Source organism: Theobroma cacao, chromosome 9 (assembly GCF_000208745.1).
Source record: "Theobroma cacao cultivar B97-61/B2 chromosome 9, Criollo_cocoa_genome_V2, whole genome shotgun sequence".
Taxonomy (NCBI): domain Eukaryota; kingdom Viridiplantae; phylum Streptophyta; class Magnoliopsida; order Malvales; family Malvaceae; genus Theobroma; species Theobroma cacao.
The window spans coordinates 23,095,258-23,116,012 of record NC_030858.1 but is presented as its reverse complement, the minus strand read 5'-3'; the positions used below and the strand labels follow the sequence as shown (position 1 = coordinate 23,116,012).

The following is a 20,755-nucleotide window of genomic DNA, read 5'->3' as shown; positions in this document are numbered from 1 at the left end:
TCATTTTCCACTGAAAATTTCGAAACCAGTTAAAAATGTAGTAAACATGTACCAATCGCATAATTCACAATTAAAAATAAGTTTAGGCATATAAAACCTTTATTCAAAATGAAATTATAATTATTTGAATATAATAAGAAGATAAAACAAAATATTCAATAAAATATTTTATTCTCTTATAAACAGAAATTTTGGAGTTATGCGTAAATACTTTTTGTAACGTAAAAACAAAATAAATTCATTCATACTGTAGCACAATAAACTATTAAATTTACAATATCAAGTGGGCCCACATTAACCAAAATTAAAGAAACTGTGAACCTACTGTGTGAAGGACGTTAATCCAATAGAAGCCCTCGATGGAATCAGCTATCTACAGCCTACTCTGAGCCTGAAATGGGTGGAAGGGAGGGTGGTGAGATTATAAAATCCCAATGAGTAAACAAATACCATTTAAATCAGCTAAAGTTGAGTAAAAGGAGACAATTAAAATATCCCATCATTTTAAGTATTTCACAATTTGAAAGTTCATCCCAACCTATGCAAACGGTTGTATTTCATTTAATTTCTCATTAGGGCTTATGACTTTTATAAACAGTTGGCTCATGCCATCAAATATACTCGATGACACCTTGATCAGAGGCGTACACTCGAGCCCGCCAAGGTTGTTAAAAATTTTGTATACACGTAAAAGATATTTTTAGTTTGAGAAAACACAGCCGTTCCTTGGCGTTGACTGAGTTTCCCTTCACGTGGTGGTTTGGCGTGAAGTGAACCCTAAGCTTTACCCCAAGAGATACCCTACACGCCTCTCCGTTTGAGGTAAGAATATAATGGGGTATACCGTGCCCCTCTAAAAGGCTGATCCACAGAAACCCCCTACTGCAGTGATTAATTAATATATAATCCACCAATCAATAAAATTCATTCTAGCATGACATGACAATTATTATAATTCACAGCCTTTCAAGGCTAAATACACATTTTATATATTTCAACACCAATACCAATTCAGTCATTCATGCAAATACTGTCATAAGCCATTAGATTCATAAATTTAATTCATAACAAGTGGTCTCCAATTATTCTATTTTTCAAAATCATCATTCAATTTTAAAACAATTTATAAAATCTTTTCATGTAGATACATTTTGTTTGTAAAACTCAAGATTTACCATTTAATTTCATTTTCATAAAATTTCATCAAAATAGATTAAAAACATACTTTAGATAATTAAAATGATGGTAAGGTTACTCACAGTACTAGGAGTTCGATATACTTTTATTCTCAGTCTTCGGGCATAATCTCTTTACCCTTGTTAGAGGGCTCACCACCTTTACATCATACGTGATACGAATTTCAATAAATTGTGTCAATTTATCATAAACTATTTTAGGCTCTCTAAATCTAAATGAATGCATGCGATGGGATGCAAAATGTCTGATTAATCACTTAAATGTGATATTGGACCTAAGTCACACTATAATCGGCCTAATCGGCTAAAATCTCCAATTTAACTCCAAATCAATTCTTCTCACTTTCTACACTCCAATTATACCTAAATTACCTCAGTAACTATGAATGAGATTCAATTTATCAGTCCCGGGTCAATAATCACACATGTCTATACATTAGGTAAAAATTCAGATTTTCACACGAAAATTTTCCATTTAATTTCTAGCCTCACCAAACATCAAATATCACCCAAATATCATGAAATATTATCAATTTCAGCCACAATATCCTCCCTAAAAAATTCGGCCAATAATGGTGATGGGGGAAAATGAATTATTTTCTTATTGATTTGTTTCTAAATATGCTAAACTAACTAAAAACACTAACATAACTTAAAATCAAATCAATCTAACTTCATTCTCTCTCCATACCCATTTGGGCAGCCATGAATTCACTATGAAAACATGAAATTTAACTACAGAAAATAAGGAGAAATGCATGGGAAAGGTAGATCACAAGTCAAAATCAAGAAATTTTACCTTTGATTGCTTGATCCTTTGAAATCCCACACTTTTTCTTCAATTTTTCCACCTAGGTTTTGTGTTTTTTTCCTTTCTTCTCTTGTTCTTACTATGGTCGGCCACATGAAGAGAAAATGGGATAAATATGGGCTGATTTTTATGAAAAATAATAAAGTATTCTTGCTTGACACGTGGCATGTTTCCATTGGTCTATTTTTAAAACTTTAAAAATTTTAAACCTTTTTATCTCCACCACATGATTAGTCAATGGTCAAAATGAAGATAAGGGAAGACCATGTGCTGGACAAATGTCCTGGTGCTAGAAAATTACTATTTTGCCCATGGGATGGTAAAATTACCATTTACCCCTATGCTCCAAAAAATACCAAGAATAAATTTTTTTCACTTCTTAACCTCAAATCATACTCCAATACTTCAAATCATACTCCAATAAGTCAAATAGGGCCAAAAATATTTTCTAAAAATTCTCATTTTGTCCCCAAGTGGCAAATGACCATTTTACCCCTAGATAGTGAAAATTCTAGTTTGACTCTAAATTGATCATCGAATTCTAAATCACCATATTAAACCATTCTGGGACTTAATATTCTTAATTTCTTCTTAAATTCTCTATTTGATCTAGTTGGAGGCTTAAATCAACTTTGTTGTACCTCTAGGTACAATATCGACTTTTGTAAATTTTTCGGGACTCTCCTAGCATGCAAACATGCTATCCATCACATGTATGTCATGACAAGTATTTTATAGAGTCAGGCTTGACATCTTCTCCCCTACTTGGATCAACCATATGATCCTTCTTCATGACTGATTTCAACACCTGGTTAAATATTAATATTTTAATATTATTTTATTAATAAAGTATTATTTTATTCTAAAAATTTTATCTTGTCTCATTGGTTGCCAAAGTTCCTTATTATACCTCAATTGACCTCCGAATCACCCTTTTATCTCTCAAATTCTCCTCGGATAAAATATTATTATTTTATTGTTATTTACTCGCATGCAGAATATTTTATCATAAATTATTACTTTCATCTTTTATCATTTTGAAACATTTTAATTGACCTCAATTTGCATCCGATCAACTTTATTAATCACTGTTTCAAAGTATGAGGCATTTCATTATTAAAGGGAAGTATGTTGATGAGTAATTTACAGTGATTTTTTTTTTATAATTAGGGGAAGCGGAACGCAAACCCTGCTCTTGAAGTAGGATGATCATGCACTAATCAATGAACCAAATGCTTGGGTGTACTGTGATATTTATTGAAGTTAACTTTAGTTAATGTGGGTAGAGGGTTTTTTTTTAATGAATGTAAAACTTGAGTTATGTGTGTGTAATTAAAGTTCAGCTTCTTAGTAGCTTAAGAGTCACTTTTGTGAACTAGAAATAAGTATGTTGTGTGTTGGAACATTAAGAAAAAATATTTTGAATGAAAGTTCAGTAACCATTTTCTACTCTCTACTTAGGGTAAAAAATTCCAACAAACCAAAAACCCCACCGAATCCAATAGAATCTTGGGTGTTTAGATCAAAAAGCAACTTTAGAGACCAGCTAATAGAGCTGAACTTTATTCTGCGCCAATGGTAAGCTCTTCTTTTATAGCAACGAACAACTTGAATTTACCTTGTTCGAATTGTTAATTGATTTTTAGATCATGTGCATGTTGACGTGATCTTCTCACTTGACATACTAACTAAGTATTTATGAATCTACTTAATTAGCTTACACTTATCTATCCTGTCTTTCAACTTTCCCATTAATGGAAAAACCTGTCTAAACCACGACCCTTGGTGATTGATGATGTCAGGCCTTGATTGGCAAAATGGATCTACCTATTCAAACTCCTTACTGATCAAGACTGCTTGAGCTATTAGAGAAGGTGGCGTTTGGTATGAGGGAAGTGAGAGCACATTCCCTACAATGTGTCCAATTAAATTGTATTGCAGTATTTGTTTTGCAACAGACCACTACAACGTAAGATTGCAATGCTATCACATTGCAGTTAAAGGATGTAATGTGATTGCAGTCCAAAACCAATGCAATCACATTACATTGTACTCTGCAATATCTTTAAAGACATTTTTACCCATCATCTTTTAAAAAAATTACTCACAATCCCTTTTAAACCTTATTCATTGTTGTTTTTGGGGTTTAAGGTTTGCTGTTTCTTCTCCATTTTGCTAAAGTCACTCTTCCTTCTTCTAGGCAATAAGGTCCTGCTTCTTCATCATCTGCAATTGTGGGTTGAAATCTCCCATTCTTCTTTTACTTTCTCTCTTGTTTTTTTTTATCTTTTTCTTGTATTCTTCAAATTGGGTTTTTTTTCTTTTAATTTGGGTTTTCTTCATATTTATATTTTTGTTTTATCAGTGAAACAATTGGCCTTGATCGTCAAGAAACATTGGATTTCTGGGCTAATCTTCAACAAGAGGCATAGGTAATTTTTTCCTGAGATCTTCTGATATTTCAGGTTCTCTAAATTTTTTTAGAGATCTTTTGAAATCTAACATATTGATTTTGTTCTATTGGGTTTTCCTTATTAGTTGATGTTTAGTAAGTCTTGAGAGAAATCTCAAGTCATGCATAAAACTTGCTCTTGACTTTGTGTCTCCTGAAAACATTCATGAATGCATCTGTTTAACTAAGGAGTTTTGGGTTCTACCACACAACCATAAGGCTAAAGAGGATAAATTAGAGGTGAAGAAAATGATACTTCATGCTTTGAATTATGCTGTGGAGGAATTGGAGAAGCTCACAGCATGAGTCTCTTAATCCCCACCCTTTTCAACTTATTGTTGATATATCTATTTAGGCTGCTATGCTTGTTTAGTTCTTTATTCTAGAATCCTGCTGGATAGAAACAATGGCAAGTGCTATAATTATTCAAAAAAAAAAAATTCTTGAGAGACATATCATAATCATGGTCTTGAGAGAAAAGCTCTCAGATCTCTAATTAGACATTAAAATTTCAAAACTTTTTGCAAGTTAGATATGATTAGTGCAGCTGTGCTTAAGTCTAAATTAGGATGATTGACAATGAGCTATAGCTAGTGATTTTGAGTTTCGAAAGGCAAAACCCAATAAGCCATATCTAAAGCCAAAAACAAAAATGGATTAACAATAGCCAATTATTCAAGAATATTAATTAGTAAAGAATCTAAACCTCAAAATAATAAAAAAAAACACAGCACTAAGCTTTCTTCGAAATTGAATCCCCTCCAAGCATGTATATATATATCAAGTTCCTTAGCACTTATGCTGCTGTGACAACCATTACTAATTAATTAATTAGATTCCCATGTATCAAATGAAGGGCCTATAATTCTTTAAGTAAAGCTAGTGACATTTTATTTGGCTACTCTAAAGATAAAAGAGAATAAATGTTGGAATATATTTACAAGGTGAAATCAATCTCTCTCGTGTAACTTTTTTCGTCTAAATCACGTCAAATGTTATTTGTTGAATAATTCTGATTGATAATGTATATGCTGTTTCTATATAATGTTTATATTTCATGATTTTAATTATTTTTTATATTGTTAGTTCACACAATGGAAGGGTTTTCTCAAGAGCAAATTGCAACTATCGTGTCTGCTATTGTATTAGCCATTGAGTTGTTTAACATAATATTTTTAGCTAATACTTTGGTTCAAGGATGTTATCATATTTTAATGTATACTAGAAAGTGTAAAAGATCCAAAACTAGTACTTATAGGAGACATCTTATTAGGCAATTGAATTTTAGGAGAATGGTGTTTAATTCTTATTTAACATGAATTGAAAATATTAGAATGGATAGGGCTGCATTTTATAACCTATGTAATATGCTTCACTGCATTGGTAGGCTTACACCAACAAAAAACATGAATGTTGAGGAAATGGTGGCTATCTTTTTATACATCATTTCTCATCATGCAAAGAATAGGATCATAAAGAGAGAATTTGTTAGAAGTGGTGACACAGTGAGTAGGCATTTTGGTTTAGTTTTGAATTTTGTTTCAAGATTGCAATCAATACTGCTAAAAAAGCCAGAGCTTGTACCCCGAGAATTCAACTGACTTCAGATGGAAATGGTTTAAGGTGAACTAAAATTCCTTAAACATTTATAGCTTAAGTATAAGAATCTATTAAAAATGCAAATAAAGGATAATTTTTGTCATTATTTTATTGAAAAAAATAGAATTGTTTAGGTGCTTTAGATGGAACCTACATTAAAGTCAGTGCATTGGAAATAGATAAGCCTAAATACAGAACAAGGAAGAATGAAATTGCTACAAATGTGTTAGGGGGATGTTCACAGGATATGCAATTCATATATATCTTACCTGGATGGAAGGGTTCTGCTTCAGACTCTAGGGTCTTCAAGATGCAATATCTAGAAGAAATGGATTGATAGTCGCAAAAGGTATGAGGAAAATATGCATTAAATTATTAACGATTTTAGCTTGACATTGTTTAGAGTGATGAACTAAAATTAAATTTTTTATCATAGATTTTTTCTACTTATGTGATGTTGGGTATACAAATGGAGAGGGATTTTAACTTTATATAAAGATCAACGTTATCATTTGAATGAATGGAGACAAAATCGTACTCCTCGTTCAAAAAAAGAATTGTTTAATTACAAACACTCTGGTGCTAGGAATGTTATTGAGAGATGTTTTGGATTCCTTAAGATGAAGTGAGCAATACTTAGAGAGAGGTCTTGGTACCCAGTGAAAACAAAATGTAAAATTATCTCTGCTTGTGCATTATTACACAATCACATTAAGAGAGAAATGACACATGATCCACTTGAGAATGAAATGGATGAAGAGTATGTGGAATCAGAAGCGATGCAAAATGCTGATATGACCTATTACATTGTGACATCAAATGCATGGACTACTTGGAGAAATAACTTGGCACAAGAAATGTGGAATGATTGGATAGCTTCTAGAAATGAAACTTAATTTTTTACTTGGTTCAACAAATGTTGTATGCTTTATTTGTAATAGCTCAAACTTGTGTTGATTGAGATATATTTGTATTTGTTCTTAATTAGATAAGTTATGTTTCTTCTTTAATTTTTAATTTACTTATTGTATACTATATAATTGTTATTACGCCTTTTTTATATTACGTTTTATGCTTGTAGATGGACGTTGTATCTCTCAAGGATTAGGGAGGACAAGTAAAAAATCCACCCATCAGTGGACACCTACTGAAGATGGAGTCTTAATTAACAGCTGCATTGATCTTGTGAATGAAAGAAGTTGGGGTAGAAATAATGGGACATTCAAGCCTGGTTACTTGCAACAACTTGAGAAATGGATGAAAGAAAGGATCCTAAATTGCAACATAAGGGCTATCCCCCATATTAACTCTAGAATGAGGTTGTTGAAGACGCAGTATAGGGAAGTTGCTGAGATGATATCGCATTCCACTTCTGGATTCGGTTGGGATGATGTTAAGAAATGTGTTACTTGTGATGATGATGTTTGGATTGGTTGGGTGAAGGTAATGATTCTAATTTATTTAAGTTGTTCATGGTATTTGCCATGTATTTTTTAAGGGATTTAGTAGAACTTATGACTAGGTTTAGGGCTGTAAATTATGAATCACATTACTGTCACAATGGGAAGCTGTTCAGGGGTATTAGTATTAAGAAAACAAAAAAATGTTATGAATAAAGTTTGTGCATTCTATTTAAATAAGTGTATATCATTTATAAAAAATTTTGTGTGTTGAGTGGATTAATTCATTTTGGTCTCATTCAAGCTAACATAACAAAATTTGTACACTAGTAATATTGTGTGTTTGTGGTTGCTTGATTGTGAGTGGTAATGAAAGCAGATGTTAAGATGGCCATGATCAACTTTTGCATGGTTTTTTGATGCCTTATATTTGGTTATATATATAGATTTACCCGGCTGCTGCAGGACTTAGAAACAATCCTTTCCCTCACTTTGATCAATTAGCCATTATATTTGGGAAGGATAGAGCAATTGGGGAAGGAGCAAAGTCACCAGCTGATGCAGTGGAGAACATAGAAACTGAGGAAGTTGCATTTGCAACAACAAGGGTAGCTTCAGAAGCTTTCAATGCATTGACTATTGATGAAGATGACAATGGTGATGATGATGTTTTCCTGCTCAAGCTACCAATAGTGAGGGATCTACTGCTGCTAGAAGAAGGACTATAGAGCAAGGTGATAGAGAGGTGACTCGTAAAAAAACTAGGACAAAAAGTAACATTGTTCATGCATTCTAATCTAGTGTGGATAAGATTGGAGAAATTTGTCAAGGTGCAAGGGAAGGAACTGATAAATTAGCAAGTTGTTTTCAATTCATGGCTGAAGATGAGAGGTTAAAAAAGTGTGTAGTTGAGATAGTTCAGGGAGTTGAAGGTTTGACTATCGAAGAAATTGTAAGGCGGACATATCATTTCTAGTGATATGTGGAAGATAAATTATATATTTTCATTGTCAGAAGAGTTGCAGAAAATTTATGTGAAGGCTTTGCTTAGTGGCTCAATCTAAAGCAATGATGTGTATTGTTATTGCAAAGAACTAGCTATCAATTTTGGGTGAACTTTAGCAATGTTATTAACTTTGAACTCTTTTGTATTTTAACAATGGTGGGTTTATCCTTTAAGTGACTTCAACTTTGGTTTTATTATAACTTTATGACTTTTGGTTTAGAGCATTAATCAAGGAACTTCATTTAAGATTTTTAGTTATATGGTTTTGGTGATGTTATGCTTGATATTTTGTTTTAGCTTGATAGCAATTTAATTTGAATTTATGATATTTTTAGAAGAAATTAATTGGAGATTGAGAATTATGGGCATTTTGTTGCCAATTTGCTATTGGTTACAAGACACTTTCTCATTTTCTTCATAAGTAATGAAGGCTTAATTGTAATTGCAACGGTTTGCAAAATGCTAAAACATCCGCTCAACTGAATTAGATATAAAAAATTGTAGCTGAAATTTCATTAAAACTTGAAAGCTATATAGCAGATATGTACTCCATCCTGTTTCCTGGCAAGCAGATATATCATAATTTGATGACAAAAGCCCAGTAACACAAAGAGTTCCAATTCCTGGCTCGAGTAAAAATTTAGAGTAGGCATATTTGACAAGACCCAAGGCACTGGAAATAATACAACAAGGAAGCATCGTTTTCTGTTTGTTTTTCCCACTTTGTTTTCCTCCGTTTTCTAAGCAAACAAACTAACAATTTGCTGAGAATTCAACAAGGCAGCAGGAGGCGGATGCTTACCTGAGGGTCTGTGGAGATGAAATGCAGAAACAGATTCGGGTAGCTATAGCTTAGTAGCCTAACTAAAAGGAGCAAAGAATCTGCAGTCTGCTGCACGACATGCAACGGCTGGTGGAGATTCTGACAGCAATAATTAGCTTTATACGACTTGATTGATCTGTATTTCTAATATCTAAAACTTGAACACAAAAATCTCATGTGATGTTATTTAGTGTCAATGAGAACACTTGTGTACTGCTCATTTTTTCTTCTTCCTCTAGCATTGCAAAGACAATTTGGGTTTTTTTTTTTCTTCTCTCATACTATTCATCATTACTAGTAGATTCATAAACAAGAGAGGAAGCTATCACATTAATGTATACATATACAACCTATTAAGAAATAAAAATAAAATATTATCTTTTAAAAAAAATTTAAATAAAATATATAATATAAGAAATTATATTAAAAATAAAAATAAAATATATACTTGTAATAAGAAATGAAAAATAAAATATATGATATTAAAAATATATTTAAAAAATAACATTATATAAAAATTAACAATAAAAAAATACATGTTAAACTTGTATTTTAATATATAAGGATAGTTTTAAAAAATCAACATTACATACCTTATAAAATACTTATAAAACAAACACTGCAACATTATCTCTCTGTATTTTAATCATTACATTGCTTATATATCAAATACTATAATGTTATATTTTCTACAATCGCATTACTTATAATCATATTACTTGCAATCACATTATATTGTAAAATATCAAATGTCACATTTCTATCAGTGTCAAGTGGCAATTGATTTGGCTAAAAATGAATTTGAATATTAATTTCTTCTTAATTTACCATCCTATCACTAGCCGGTCTAATACATGGCAAATATTTTGCGACAAGCAAAGCCACCCGATTCCGCTGGACCAGCGTCCAGGTTCAACGCTCAGCGAGAAGGGAGAGGCCGTGTGAGTGAGTTGCATGTTGGCATCGTGGACTAACACCCACCACTGGCAAACCTCAGATATAATCTGAGGCTCCTCTTTGCTTTCTGAACCGCTCCTGACTCCACGCAGCCTGTCAGTGTCAGACACACAAACACACTCTCTCTTTCTCTCGCCTCAATGCTAATGGCAACCGGCTCCAACTCTCTTACTACTCTGCCCTTGTCAAGACTAGAATTTCCTCTTGCACTGTTCTCTGCTCGACGAACCAAGCTTTCCGCGTCGCCCCTCCCTTCAATTTCCAATCTTTCACGCTTCAGGCCAAATGGGTTCATTGTATGCTCCCTTTCAAGTGATCATTCCACCACAGGTGATCAAATTCTGGACAAGAGCAGCCCCAAGCCTCACGTTCAAAGCTGGTACTCTTCTATATCGTTCCCCTTTCTATTGGCTTTAATTTCTTTTCTTCTTCTTCTTCTTCTTCTATATTAGCATATTGTATAAGTAGTTGAATTTCTTTTAGAACTGCGGAAAATACAGCTAAAAAGCAGAGGTAGAATGCCCATGGGTGTTGATTTTTAGCTTTCTGAGGGAATTTTAATCTAGTAGGGAGCACAATAGTTGTAAGAAGAATCTCCATAAAGTTATATACACCCTCTCACGCTTTACGAAATCAAAATACCAAGTAAACCATTTCATACAAATACGTTTTCCTAACTAGCTATTTGGATTAGGAGTCTTGAGAGGCACTGTAATCTTAGAAATTTCCTTAAATCCGCCTTTTTGATGCCAAGGATTAGTTTTTTGACACCATAAAATGTTCACTCTGTTTGTAGCGTAAAAGTTACTCTATTTCATAACATTTATTATCCAACATCGTCATTATACTCTGCAGTTGCCCAAAGGCGAGTTATAATTCAATAACTTTTTTTTTCTCTAGTTTTAAAGGCGTATGTTCTGTTTTACAGTACATGGAATTGGAGGGGCTACTCAATCCGCTATCAATGTTCTGGGAGCTGCGGTCCTGCCTTGGTTTTAGTACATGGTTTTGGAGCAAACAGGTCTACATAATTGAAATTTCGCTTCTCATTAGCAGACAAGTAATTTCTATAGGTATTGATTGTAAAAAATTGCTCAATGTACTTGTGCTTTTGTATTCTCATATTTTGCATTGCATGCATGTGTTTTTGTTTGAAATCAAGTTGATATTCCTAAAAAGCCTTGGTTGTTATTATTCTTCTGTTCTAAGACCTCTCATGTATATTATAATGAAATTGTATTTCTTGACAATGTTGCTGCTAATGCACATGTTTGTGTCATGAGAGGGTAATGAATAATACTGCGTTGAGAGAGGTGGAGGATTAGATCCTCACAACTTTCTTAAAAATTATTTTTTTTCTGTACCTCAATGTCAAGCAACATGCCAAAAGTGGTTGCAGTCACCTGTCATCTATGTCCTTCCTTGAGGCTCTCCTTTCCCTTTTATCTTTTCTACTACCATTTTTCTTATTGAGTGATGTCACAGAACTGGAATTTTAAGATGTCTTTATTATCCAATAAACAACATTTTGCTTCTTGAACTAAGAATTACCCTAAGTTTCACTTGACAGGTTTTAAGTATTTAAAGAAACTGCGAAGTGATGTGTATGTTGTTTGCAACGGTTGTGATTGTGTTAGTGGTGGTGGTTTAGGTTCTGGTTGCAGCAAAACTGCATGCCAATTAATGAAGTTATCTAACAATAAAGAAGTCTTTATATTGTGCTTCCTCAAAACATTTAGTCTTGACTCCGTTTTCCATAGATCTGTTGGCCTTCCTTGGTGCACTTGTGTCATAGCAGCTAAATTTTGAGTGAGGGAAGCCTTGAGCCTTGTTCCAAAGGGAATCAAGTATGGAAATTACAAATAGAGTGTTTTGGCAAGATATGTGTGCTATGTTAGTCATAAGAATCCAAGGGTTCAATGGAACAAAAAGGCATATTTTGATAGGTTTGAGCATAAGGTGGCTAATTAAATTGGCATTCTTAATGTAATTAATGATCATTTGTATAACTATGAATGCCCAATAGTGAGATATATAGGACATGCTGTGCTAGATGCCCTTGTTCTTAGAGAATTGTCAACACACCAGTTTATTTTTGGATGGTTCATTGCAATCTAGAACTTACAGTAGACTGTTTCTTGTTTTTTTTCTGAGTTTTTTCCATTCCTCAAAAGTTTATTTTCGCAATCAGCCAATTGGTATATGCATGCTTGACAGTGTATCAATTATTGATTGTTTTAAATGTTTCTTTTTAATAACTTGCTTCTGCAAACTTGATGATCAATTCTTGTGATTTCTTGCTTAGTACAGTAGTCATTGGAGGAAAAATATTCCAGTTCTTGCAAAATCACATAGGGTGTATGCAATTGATCTTATTGGTTATGGATACTCAGACAAACCAAATCCTCGTGAGGTTGGGGACTCATTCTATACATTTGAGACCTGGGCTTCCCAACTGAATGATTTTTGTAGCAGTGTGGTTAAAGACAAAGCATTCTTTATATGCAATTCTATTGGAGGTAACAACCCTTGTTATTGTTCTAATTCATGTCAGATTATTATTATTATTATTTTTTTACATTTTGATGCTTAGCTGATGTCTTAGTATAATTTACAGTAAATTTTAACATCCTTCTTGCTGTGTACCCAACTCCTTTTCTTGAGGGCTTTTACCAATTGTGTATAGTTCGAAAGTTGGTAGCCATTTATATTTGATAGGTTTCAGACTTCAGTGGCTCCTCTACTCATGATAATTATTTCTGGATATGATGGTATTATAGTTGTGAGAATGAAGTAATAACATGAACCTTACTGACCTGCAGATACTGGGCTAAATGCATTTTCCAATGAGGTGTTTCATATGTTACTCTTATCTCCTTTCTCTTGCTCATTATGACTTAGTAGTTAGTACCTTTTGGCTTTGCTTTTGCTAGGCAAGACAACACTATCTTTGTTCTGTTTATTTATTGTTGATCTTCCTTTAGGCTGCTGAGCATCCATGGCAGTGCCTTCCTTCTGCCCCGATGGCAAAAAAGATGATTCCCCCAATTAAAGGTTCTAAACTATATTTTCATATTCCTCTGAAAACGTTAGAAAGGAAAGAGGAGATATCATTAGACTGCATGCCTAACTATTGGTATAATAGAATGGTCGCTGCTTCCACAGAAAAAAAAGGGGGGGTGTTCTACTGGCTAACAAAATTGTTTGATTGTGCATGTGGGGATGTATTTTGTCAGCTATTCTGGAGGCCTTATTATTTTTGCATTGCAGAGGCATCTTGGTGGTCTTTTTTGTTTTGTAGAGGCATTTTGGTGGCCTTGTTTGATGTACAGTTGGACAGGCACTCTGGTTTTTGGGTACAGAGGTGATCTTTTTTGTTCACAACAGGGGTGAGGATTTTGAGCCAATAAGTTTCACATTGAAACCTATAGGCACAAAATCTCACCTATTGTGGTTGAGGGAACGTCTCCCTCTTACAATGAAATAAACCATAATTTTCAAAAAAAAAAAAGCTTTTGGCATAATAAAAACACCTAAACAGGGTGGTTTTTGCTGCATAACATTTTTGCTTGTTAAGTTGATATAAGGTAAAGAAAGAAAAAAGAAAAGCCATAGGAAGTTGCTAAATTACCCTTTGACGTATAGGTTCACCATTGAGAATATTTAAATTTAGTTCATTCTGGGAAAGCATATAATCTGGGTACACTTACCACCTTTCTTGACATTTGTGTACCTGCTTTGCCTGGATATAAGTTAGTTTTCCAGTTACAGTTTACTCTTCATTGCTGGTTCCATGTGTTTCCTTTCCCATTTGCCTCACTATTTAAATTATTATACTATTCTTCTTGCTTGAAAATGTACTGTTATGACCTCATAAATGTGGAAATTGATATTGACATGCAAGGCAGCCCCTTATACTAATAGAGTTGTCAAGAGTGCTTGAGTGAGATGTTTGAATACTGTGCAACTCATGTCCTCAGTAACATTTAAAATTTGTTGACAGTCATTTTCACTTTATCTGATTGGTTATGGCCTCTAGATACCTACTTCTACAATGTTGGTGGACTCCTGTAGTTTTAGGATGCCAATATTTCTGTCTGAATGATGCAGACCTTCTCATTTGATGTTATTTTCTTTAAAAACAAGCAAAGCTTGGATTTGTCTGCATTTCATATTTTGTGGAGATTAATAATAACAGCAATATGCCTGTTAAAATAACGGGGTCTTCATGTAGGACTGGTTGGTCTTCAAGCAGCAGTCACAAAGCCACAGATCTGTAGGGGTATACTCCTATTAAATATATCTCTGCGCATGCTTCATATTACAAAGCAGCCATGGTTTGGAAGACCTTTCATCACATCATTTCAGAGTTTGCTGAGGTAACATTGATTTGGAAGCATTTTTCTTTCTTTCAGCTTAGTGGAAAAAAAATTGGCTCATTTTTTTTATATCATTTATTAAAGATTCTTGCACTAGTCATCTTGGTTTTAATGTAGTAATGCTGTCTTGGCAGGAATACTGCAGTGGGCAAACTTTTCTTCAGATCCGTTGCCACACCGGAATCTGTTAGAAGCATTCTTTGCCAGGTAGTCTTCTAATGGCTTTTGAAAGAAATGAATTAATCTTTTTACATATGTTGGGTAAGTTAGCTTGTCTAGATGTTACTGAGGTTTGAACCTCTGACCTTGGCCCCAGAACAGGCTTTAACAAGTTAGTAGGTATCACAAGTTGAGTGTTTTGACAGATTTACCACATAGCTATGATTCAATGCTTACTAGTTTCTTCTTCCTACAACCAATAAAAGTTCAATTTTTTTTTTCCAGATTAATTTGTCATTTGGTTTCTTAATTTTTAGCATCCAAAAGAGTCGCCTTGATATGTGAAATTTTGTGAAAACTGAATATTCTCTAGGGCTAGGAGCTAGATATTGAGCAGTTATTGGACTGGTGATAAAATAGAATTGAATAGGCAAGGAGAGGGGAAAGCTTAATGGTGCATGCTATGCTTTGAGTCACCTTTATATGTGTGGTTGTGACCTATATGCTAGGCCATGGTAGTCCACTACTATTTGCTGCTACTTCTTTTTGTTCAGCATGCAATTTGCACATGAATCATGTTACATGAGTATTCAAAAAAATCTTTTTTAAAACCGATGTTTTGATTATAAGATGATAATATTTTTACATTTATTGCATTTAAGAGCATAATTGACCCAATTGAAGTTTCCGTTGAAAGTGCTGTTAGAGTAGAGCTATTCTAGAAATGTTGTAAAGAGAAGTTAAGATAACATTTGACAAACTTAATATAGAAGAGGTTTAGGGTTCAGGAAAAACTATTTGATGGTAATTTTTTTATTTTTAAAAAATAAATAAATAAAAGACTCGATTTTATTAAAACAAACTATAATTTTAAATTGAAAGAAATAAATTAAATAAAGAAACCTTGTTAATTGGGAATAAAAAACAAATCAAATATAAACATAGTAAATAAAATGAAATTAAAAAGTTGAACCAAAATAAAAAAGATATATGTGAAATAATATAATTCTCCTCATAATCTTATGAGTAAGAATGGAAGAATGTAAAAAAAGAATCCCATTAAAAATATTTGCTATCATTAATACTTTTTTGAAGAATTGGAGGAGAGATGAAAAGAAAACAGAAAGATGAAAAGAAAAGAAAAGAAAGAAAAGGGGAATAATATTGATAAAAGAAGGAAAGAAGAAGGAAAACCTTTTGGTGGGTGAAAGAGGTTATGTGCATATAGGGCTTTTTATCATTGAAGGAAATGGATTAAAAAAATGGAAAGAGAAAAAAAAGGAAAATTGTTTGGGCCTTTTGGTTGGTGAAAGAGGCTTTCTGCATTTGGGGCTTTTATCATTTTTTCTCAATTCATTATTTTTCCTTTGCTTTATTTCCATAAATATATTCTTATAAAATGTTATAAACTAGAATAATTTTGGGTTTAATAGGACCTAGAAGGCTTCATGTTGAAGGGCAAAAATGGAAAAGATTATTTACTAGCGGGCCTCTGACAGCTTCCTACATAATCTCCAATTTCATGGACTTATGGTATCTTAGTCTTTAAGTTGAAAAGCTAGCAATGCTGTTATATCTAAACTTTGAAGCTATATGGTTATGAGGTATTGTAGCATTGAAGAAGTAATTATCGAGAACTGAGATTGAGATTTTGATAATATGTATGACACATTAGTGTAATATAGAGAAACCAAGAAATTTATTGAAAAGAGAAGCACAAAGTTAGCAATGCCTTGACTGCTTCTGCTGCATTGCATTTTAGTGTTACCATGACACCTCTCAAGTTACTGAAGAACTAGTTCAGAGTATCCTGCATCCAGGACTAGAGCCTGGAGCTGTTGATGTTTTTCTTGAGTTCATATGCTACTCAGGTGGTCCCCTCCCTGAGGAATTACTGCCACGGGTGAAGGTGAGTTTCTTCAACTGATTTCTGATTTGCCATATTCTTTCCCTCCAGTCCAATGTTTACTTTCATGGATAAGTTTCTGTTTCTTGTTTCATCTTTTTTCAGTGCCCTGTTTTGATAGCATGGGGTGATAAGGATCCTTGGGAAAGAATCGAGCTTGGAAGAGCCTATGGGAATTTTGATTCCGTAGAAGACTTTATCATCCTTCCTGATGTTGGCCACTGCCCTCAGGTTGCTCTCTCTCTCTCTCTCTCTCGCACACACACACATACACATGCTAGTGCGCACACAAGCGCGCGAGCGTGTGTGTGTGTTTGTGTGTTGAGACAAGCTTCTTTGCATGTATGCGAGAGTAAATGTGACACATTGAAGTGTGTTTACAAGAATGAACTTTCAGACATCTTTGTTTCATGTACAATCATGTTCAAAGATTACCAGATATCTTTTCGACCATTTACCCTAAAATATTTAAATATATGCTTTCTAAAATTTGGCATTAAATACTGGCCTTTGGTTTGCTGTTGATTAAAGGAAGTGTCATTTAAAGAAACACTGATCAGAATGGATTGCTGTTCGTGGATATTATAATATGTTGTTAGTCACTTCTATCTCTCTATTATGGATGTGCATGTAGGATGAAGCTCCACATCTTGTGAATCCACTTGTTGAGTCATTTGTGGCACGCCATTATAAATCTCCAGCTAGTGCTTCAACAACCATTTAAATCCATGGTGGAGCTTTTGTTGCTACTCCTATATCCATCATTGGCATTCATGATATTCCTTTGCAAAAGGTAACTGCCAATCACACACTGTACATAATTCAAAGTAGCATGCCAAAAAGCAACTAAAAAAGTTCTCCTCGTGACTGCCTTTTATATGTAGCATTTTCTGGAGGCTGAATGCTGAGATTTGCAACGATTGTTAATTGAATGTCACCTTGTCAATTCTTGCCACCGGTGTTCTTCCACAACTCATAAGCAATTAACAATGTTATATAGCAGGAAGCCTATATATTCCTTAGCTCAGAAAGGGGATTTTGTTTTCTTTTATTGCGTTAATGTTTGATGATATTTGACTGCTTTTGCAAGTGCTGAAAAGACCAATTTATCTACATAGGCAAAGCATGAATCTGAAGAAACCGTGGCCCTGCAATATTTCAATGTGTTCAAATGGTGTCGGACAGTATGTATTTCGAAGAGCTACACTACTTTGATAGAGAATCTTATGTGCTTGAATGTGTGATTGGAAGCGAAAAATCATAGAAATAAAACTTGCGCGATGGCCAAACTAAGATGAGGTGATGATTGTGTGATGTTCTAGCGGCGTAGAATATGGTTGGATTCCAACGTGGATGTTGAGTCTCTTCTAACAATAGTGAAAAGAGGAGTAAGAAACATTTTCCGCTAAAATCTGGATTGGTCATTGGTGCCTGGGACACATCAAGCTCAACCAGACCGCAACTTTTCTTGCAATCTTAAATTATCAGATGTTGACATCTTAAGAGTGTTGATTTTAGTCATAAAAGATGTGTTTTTTTAACACAAATTGTGATAAGGGATTAAATCAATTATTACTAATAATTTGAGTTTAACATGATTTAAGTTCGAAAAGTTGTTGTGCCAATGATGCTTGGACCGAGATTGTTATAATTTTTATCAATATATGTGTCAGTTAGATATGAGCTTTCACGTTGATTGTGCTTATGATGTATAGTTTTAACGAGGATATCAAGAATTTTAATAAGTGAGATTGTGATATCCCATTTGATTATTACGAGTTATATGAAAATTTAAGTCAATTATTACTAATCTTGAATTTAAATTTTTAAGAGACATGTGATTTAAGTCTGAAATTAATAGTACTTAAAACCGAGTCATTGCAATAATGGAGCTGGGGGCATTATTTTGTCGTTTAGAATTGTAGGTTTAATGCGCTTTTACGTGTTCTCTTGTGGGGTAGAAGTACCTAATCAAACTTTTTCTCTGTCTCTATGGTATATATATCTAGTCTAGAAGAAATTAAAATAATGAAGCATGTGCCAATGATGCTATCAATCATAAAAAAAATTACTGACTTGGGAAAAAAATCTGGGGAGTTTGTAAAATGGCAAGGTCTTTTTCCTGATCAATTCCCCTTTTGACTGAAGCAGTGCACTAAAAGAAAAAGAGGTGGGGGTTGAGGCATCCAAGCGGCCGTCAGCTGTCACCGCCAAAGATATCAACTCCAAAAATTGACACTTGGAACTGAACTGGCACTCAAGTCTTGACGGCTGCAAAACTTATTTGGCAATTAACAACCTACAAGCTACTGTTTGAGCCCTAAGTTTTAGTTAAAATCAAATCAAAATGCAAACCCTAATCTTGACTTATTAGATCCATTGCCCATGAACAAGTTAAGAATCATGTGATTTGTTGGTGGCAAAAAAGTTGTCTGCCTCAGCAACCAAAGAGCGAAAGATTAGTTTTAGAATAAAATAAAGGTTGAGAAAATCTTTTTAAATTATTGAATAAAATTTAAACAAATTATTATTTTCTTATTATATTCAATCAAATTATTGTATTTTTGTTTTAGATTAAATAGATGGTTATGACTAATGATTGATTATTATCACTTGTCATTTTATACTTATATGATACTTAAATGGTGAAAAATGACTCATATAATTATCATATTTTATATTATGTTAGTTTGTTACGTTAACATCTAATGATACAAAATAACAAATGATATTTTGATTCATAATAATTAGTAAACTATTAATTAGAAGAGTTTATTTAATTCAAAAGAAAAGTATAAGAGCTTGATTGAACACAACAAAAGAATAAGAGTTTATTTAATTCAAAAGAAAATCATAAGAGCTTGATTGAACACAATAAAAGAATAAGAGTTTATTTAATTTTTGTTAAACAATTCAAAAAAATTTTAAGATATTATGTCTTTTAGAATTGTCAAAGGGAACTTTTTGCTATTTATTCAAATTTGGATTGGAGCTTGGGTACTGTTGGTTACTACTACTTCATATAATATTGAATACTCCTCCTATCTTAACAAGGCGGTTAGTTTTTGTCTATACTAATTTGTCTTGAAATGTATTAATTATATATGAGTTGATTGAAATATATATATATATATATATATATATATATATATATATAAAATCAATTTATATATGTGAAAAAAATTGAGTTCTTGCCATATTCAAATATTAGAAAGCAAATTTGTCACACTTGGGGGCACACACATTTTAAAAGTTTATAATAAAAAAAACAGAGTTAACCCACCAGAAAGAAATGTTTTGTTATATAAAATAATAATAATAATAATATATCAAGTTCATATTGGGTTCTCAATATTTTAAGTGTATAGATACCAATGGCAATTGGCATGATCATTCAAGCAAACATGATAAAGCATGAAAATCTTTCCATTTATCAATGGTGGGCTTGATGTGGCCCCCGCATCATCATCATCCTTAATGCACGCTTGAATCCATTTTAATGTTATGACCCCTTTGGGCCTTGGCCATCATGATTACATCATGGGTGATAAAGGTTGGTATCATTTAAATGTATATACCAACAATGAGAAAATGCTAAAATTTACAGAATTTTGTGTCTTATACAATCATAGTCCTTCTCATTTAACCATTTTATTTAATTGATATTTACTTTTTTTTATTATTTATTATTTATAAAAAATATAAGAAATGAAAGTATTTTAATACATGGGATGGGTTTGTCTCTAATGATTATGGTTCATCAATCAAGGAAAAATTTGTTCTTGCCATTGGCCTTCCATTTACTTATTTCTACTATTGTATTCCTATTAGGTTCAGCCATGGGAGCCAGAAGACAAAAAGTTGTATATATAATATCTAATGCAGGAGGGGTTAGAGCCTAGAGGTGACTTTTGATAAACAAGTAGCTAGCGGCCACCAAACACACAGACTCCTAATTCGATTTTGCAAAGAGATGGAGGAGATGAATCCCTCATTCTCTCCAAGAAATGGGAACAGTCATAACTTATTGGTGCACCCACCAAACATAGATATATTATTTGTAAAAG

The 20,755-nt window shown here is 33.1% G+C and overlaps 2 protein-coding genes across 5 annotated transcripts; both read left to right on the top strand.

Moving 5' to 3' along the window:
• On the top strand, nucleotides 7,130-8,186 carry LOC108663266 (uncharacterized protein At2g29880-like). The gene is made up of 2 exons (XM_018126863.1): nucleotides 7,130-7,501; nucleotides 7,905-8,186. Exons 1-2 carry the CDS (start codon nucleotides 7,130-7,132, stop codon nucleotides 8,184-8,186), a joined length of 654 nt encoding a protein of 217 aa, XP_017982352.1.
• On the top strand, nucleotides 10,161-17,932 carry LOC18589578 (pheophytinase, chloroplastic). Of its 4 annotated transcripts, none has more exons than XM_018128228.1 (11): nucleotides 10,161-10,623; nucleotides 11,173-11,265; nucleotides 12,555-12,763; nucleotides 13,067-13,095; nucleotides 13,229-13,298; nucleotides 14,479-14,623; nucleotides 14,758-14,830; nucleotides 16,545-16,691; nucleotides 16,794-16,919; nucleotides 17,323-17,481; nucleotides 17,573-17,932. In XM_018128228.1, exons 1-10 carry the CDS (start codon nucleotides 10,385-10,387, stop codon nucleotides 17,410-17,412), a joined length of 1,221 nt encoding a protein of 406 aa, XP_017983717.1. In that variant the 5' UTR covers nucleotides 10,161-10,384; the 3' UTR covers nucleotides 17,413-17,481; nucleotides 17,573-17,932. The 4 variants fall into 4 exon arrangements, with proteins under 4 accessions (XP_017983717.1, XP_017983718.1, XP_007014674.1 ...); XM_018128230.1 differs by having other exon boundaries at nucleotides 10,358-10,623; nucleotides 12,550-12,763; XM_018128229.1 differs by lacking the exon at nucleotides 13,229-13,298 and having other exon boundaries at nucleotides 13,067-13,102.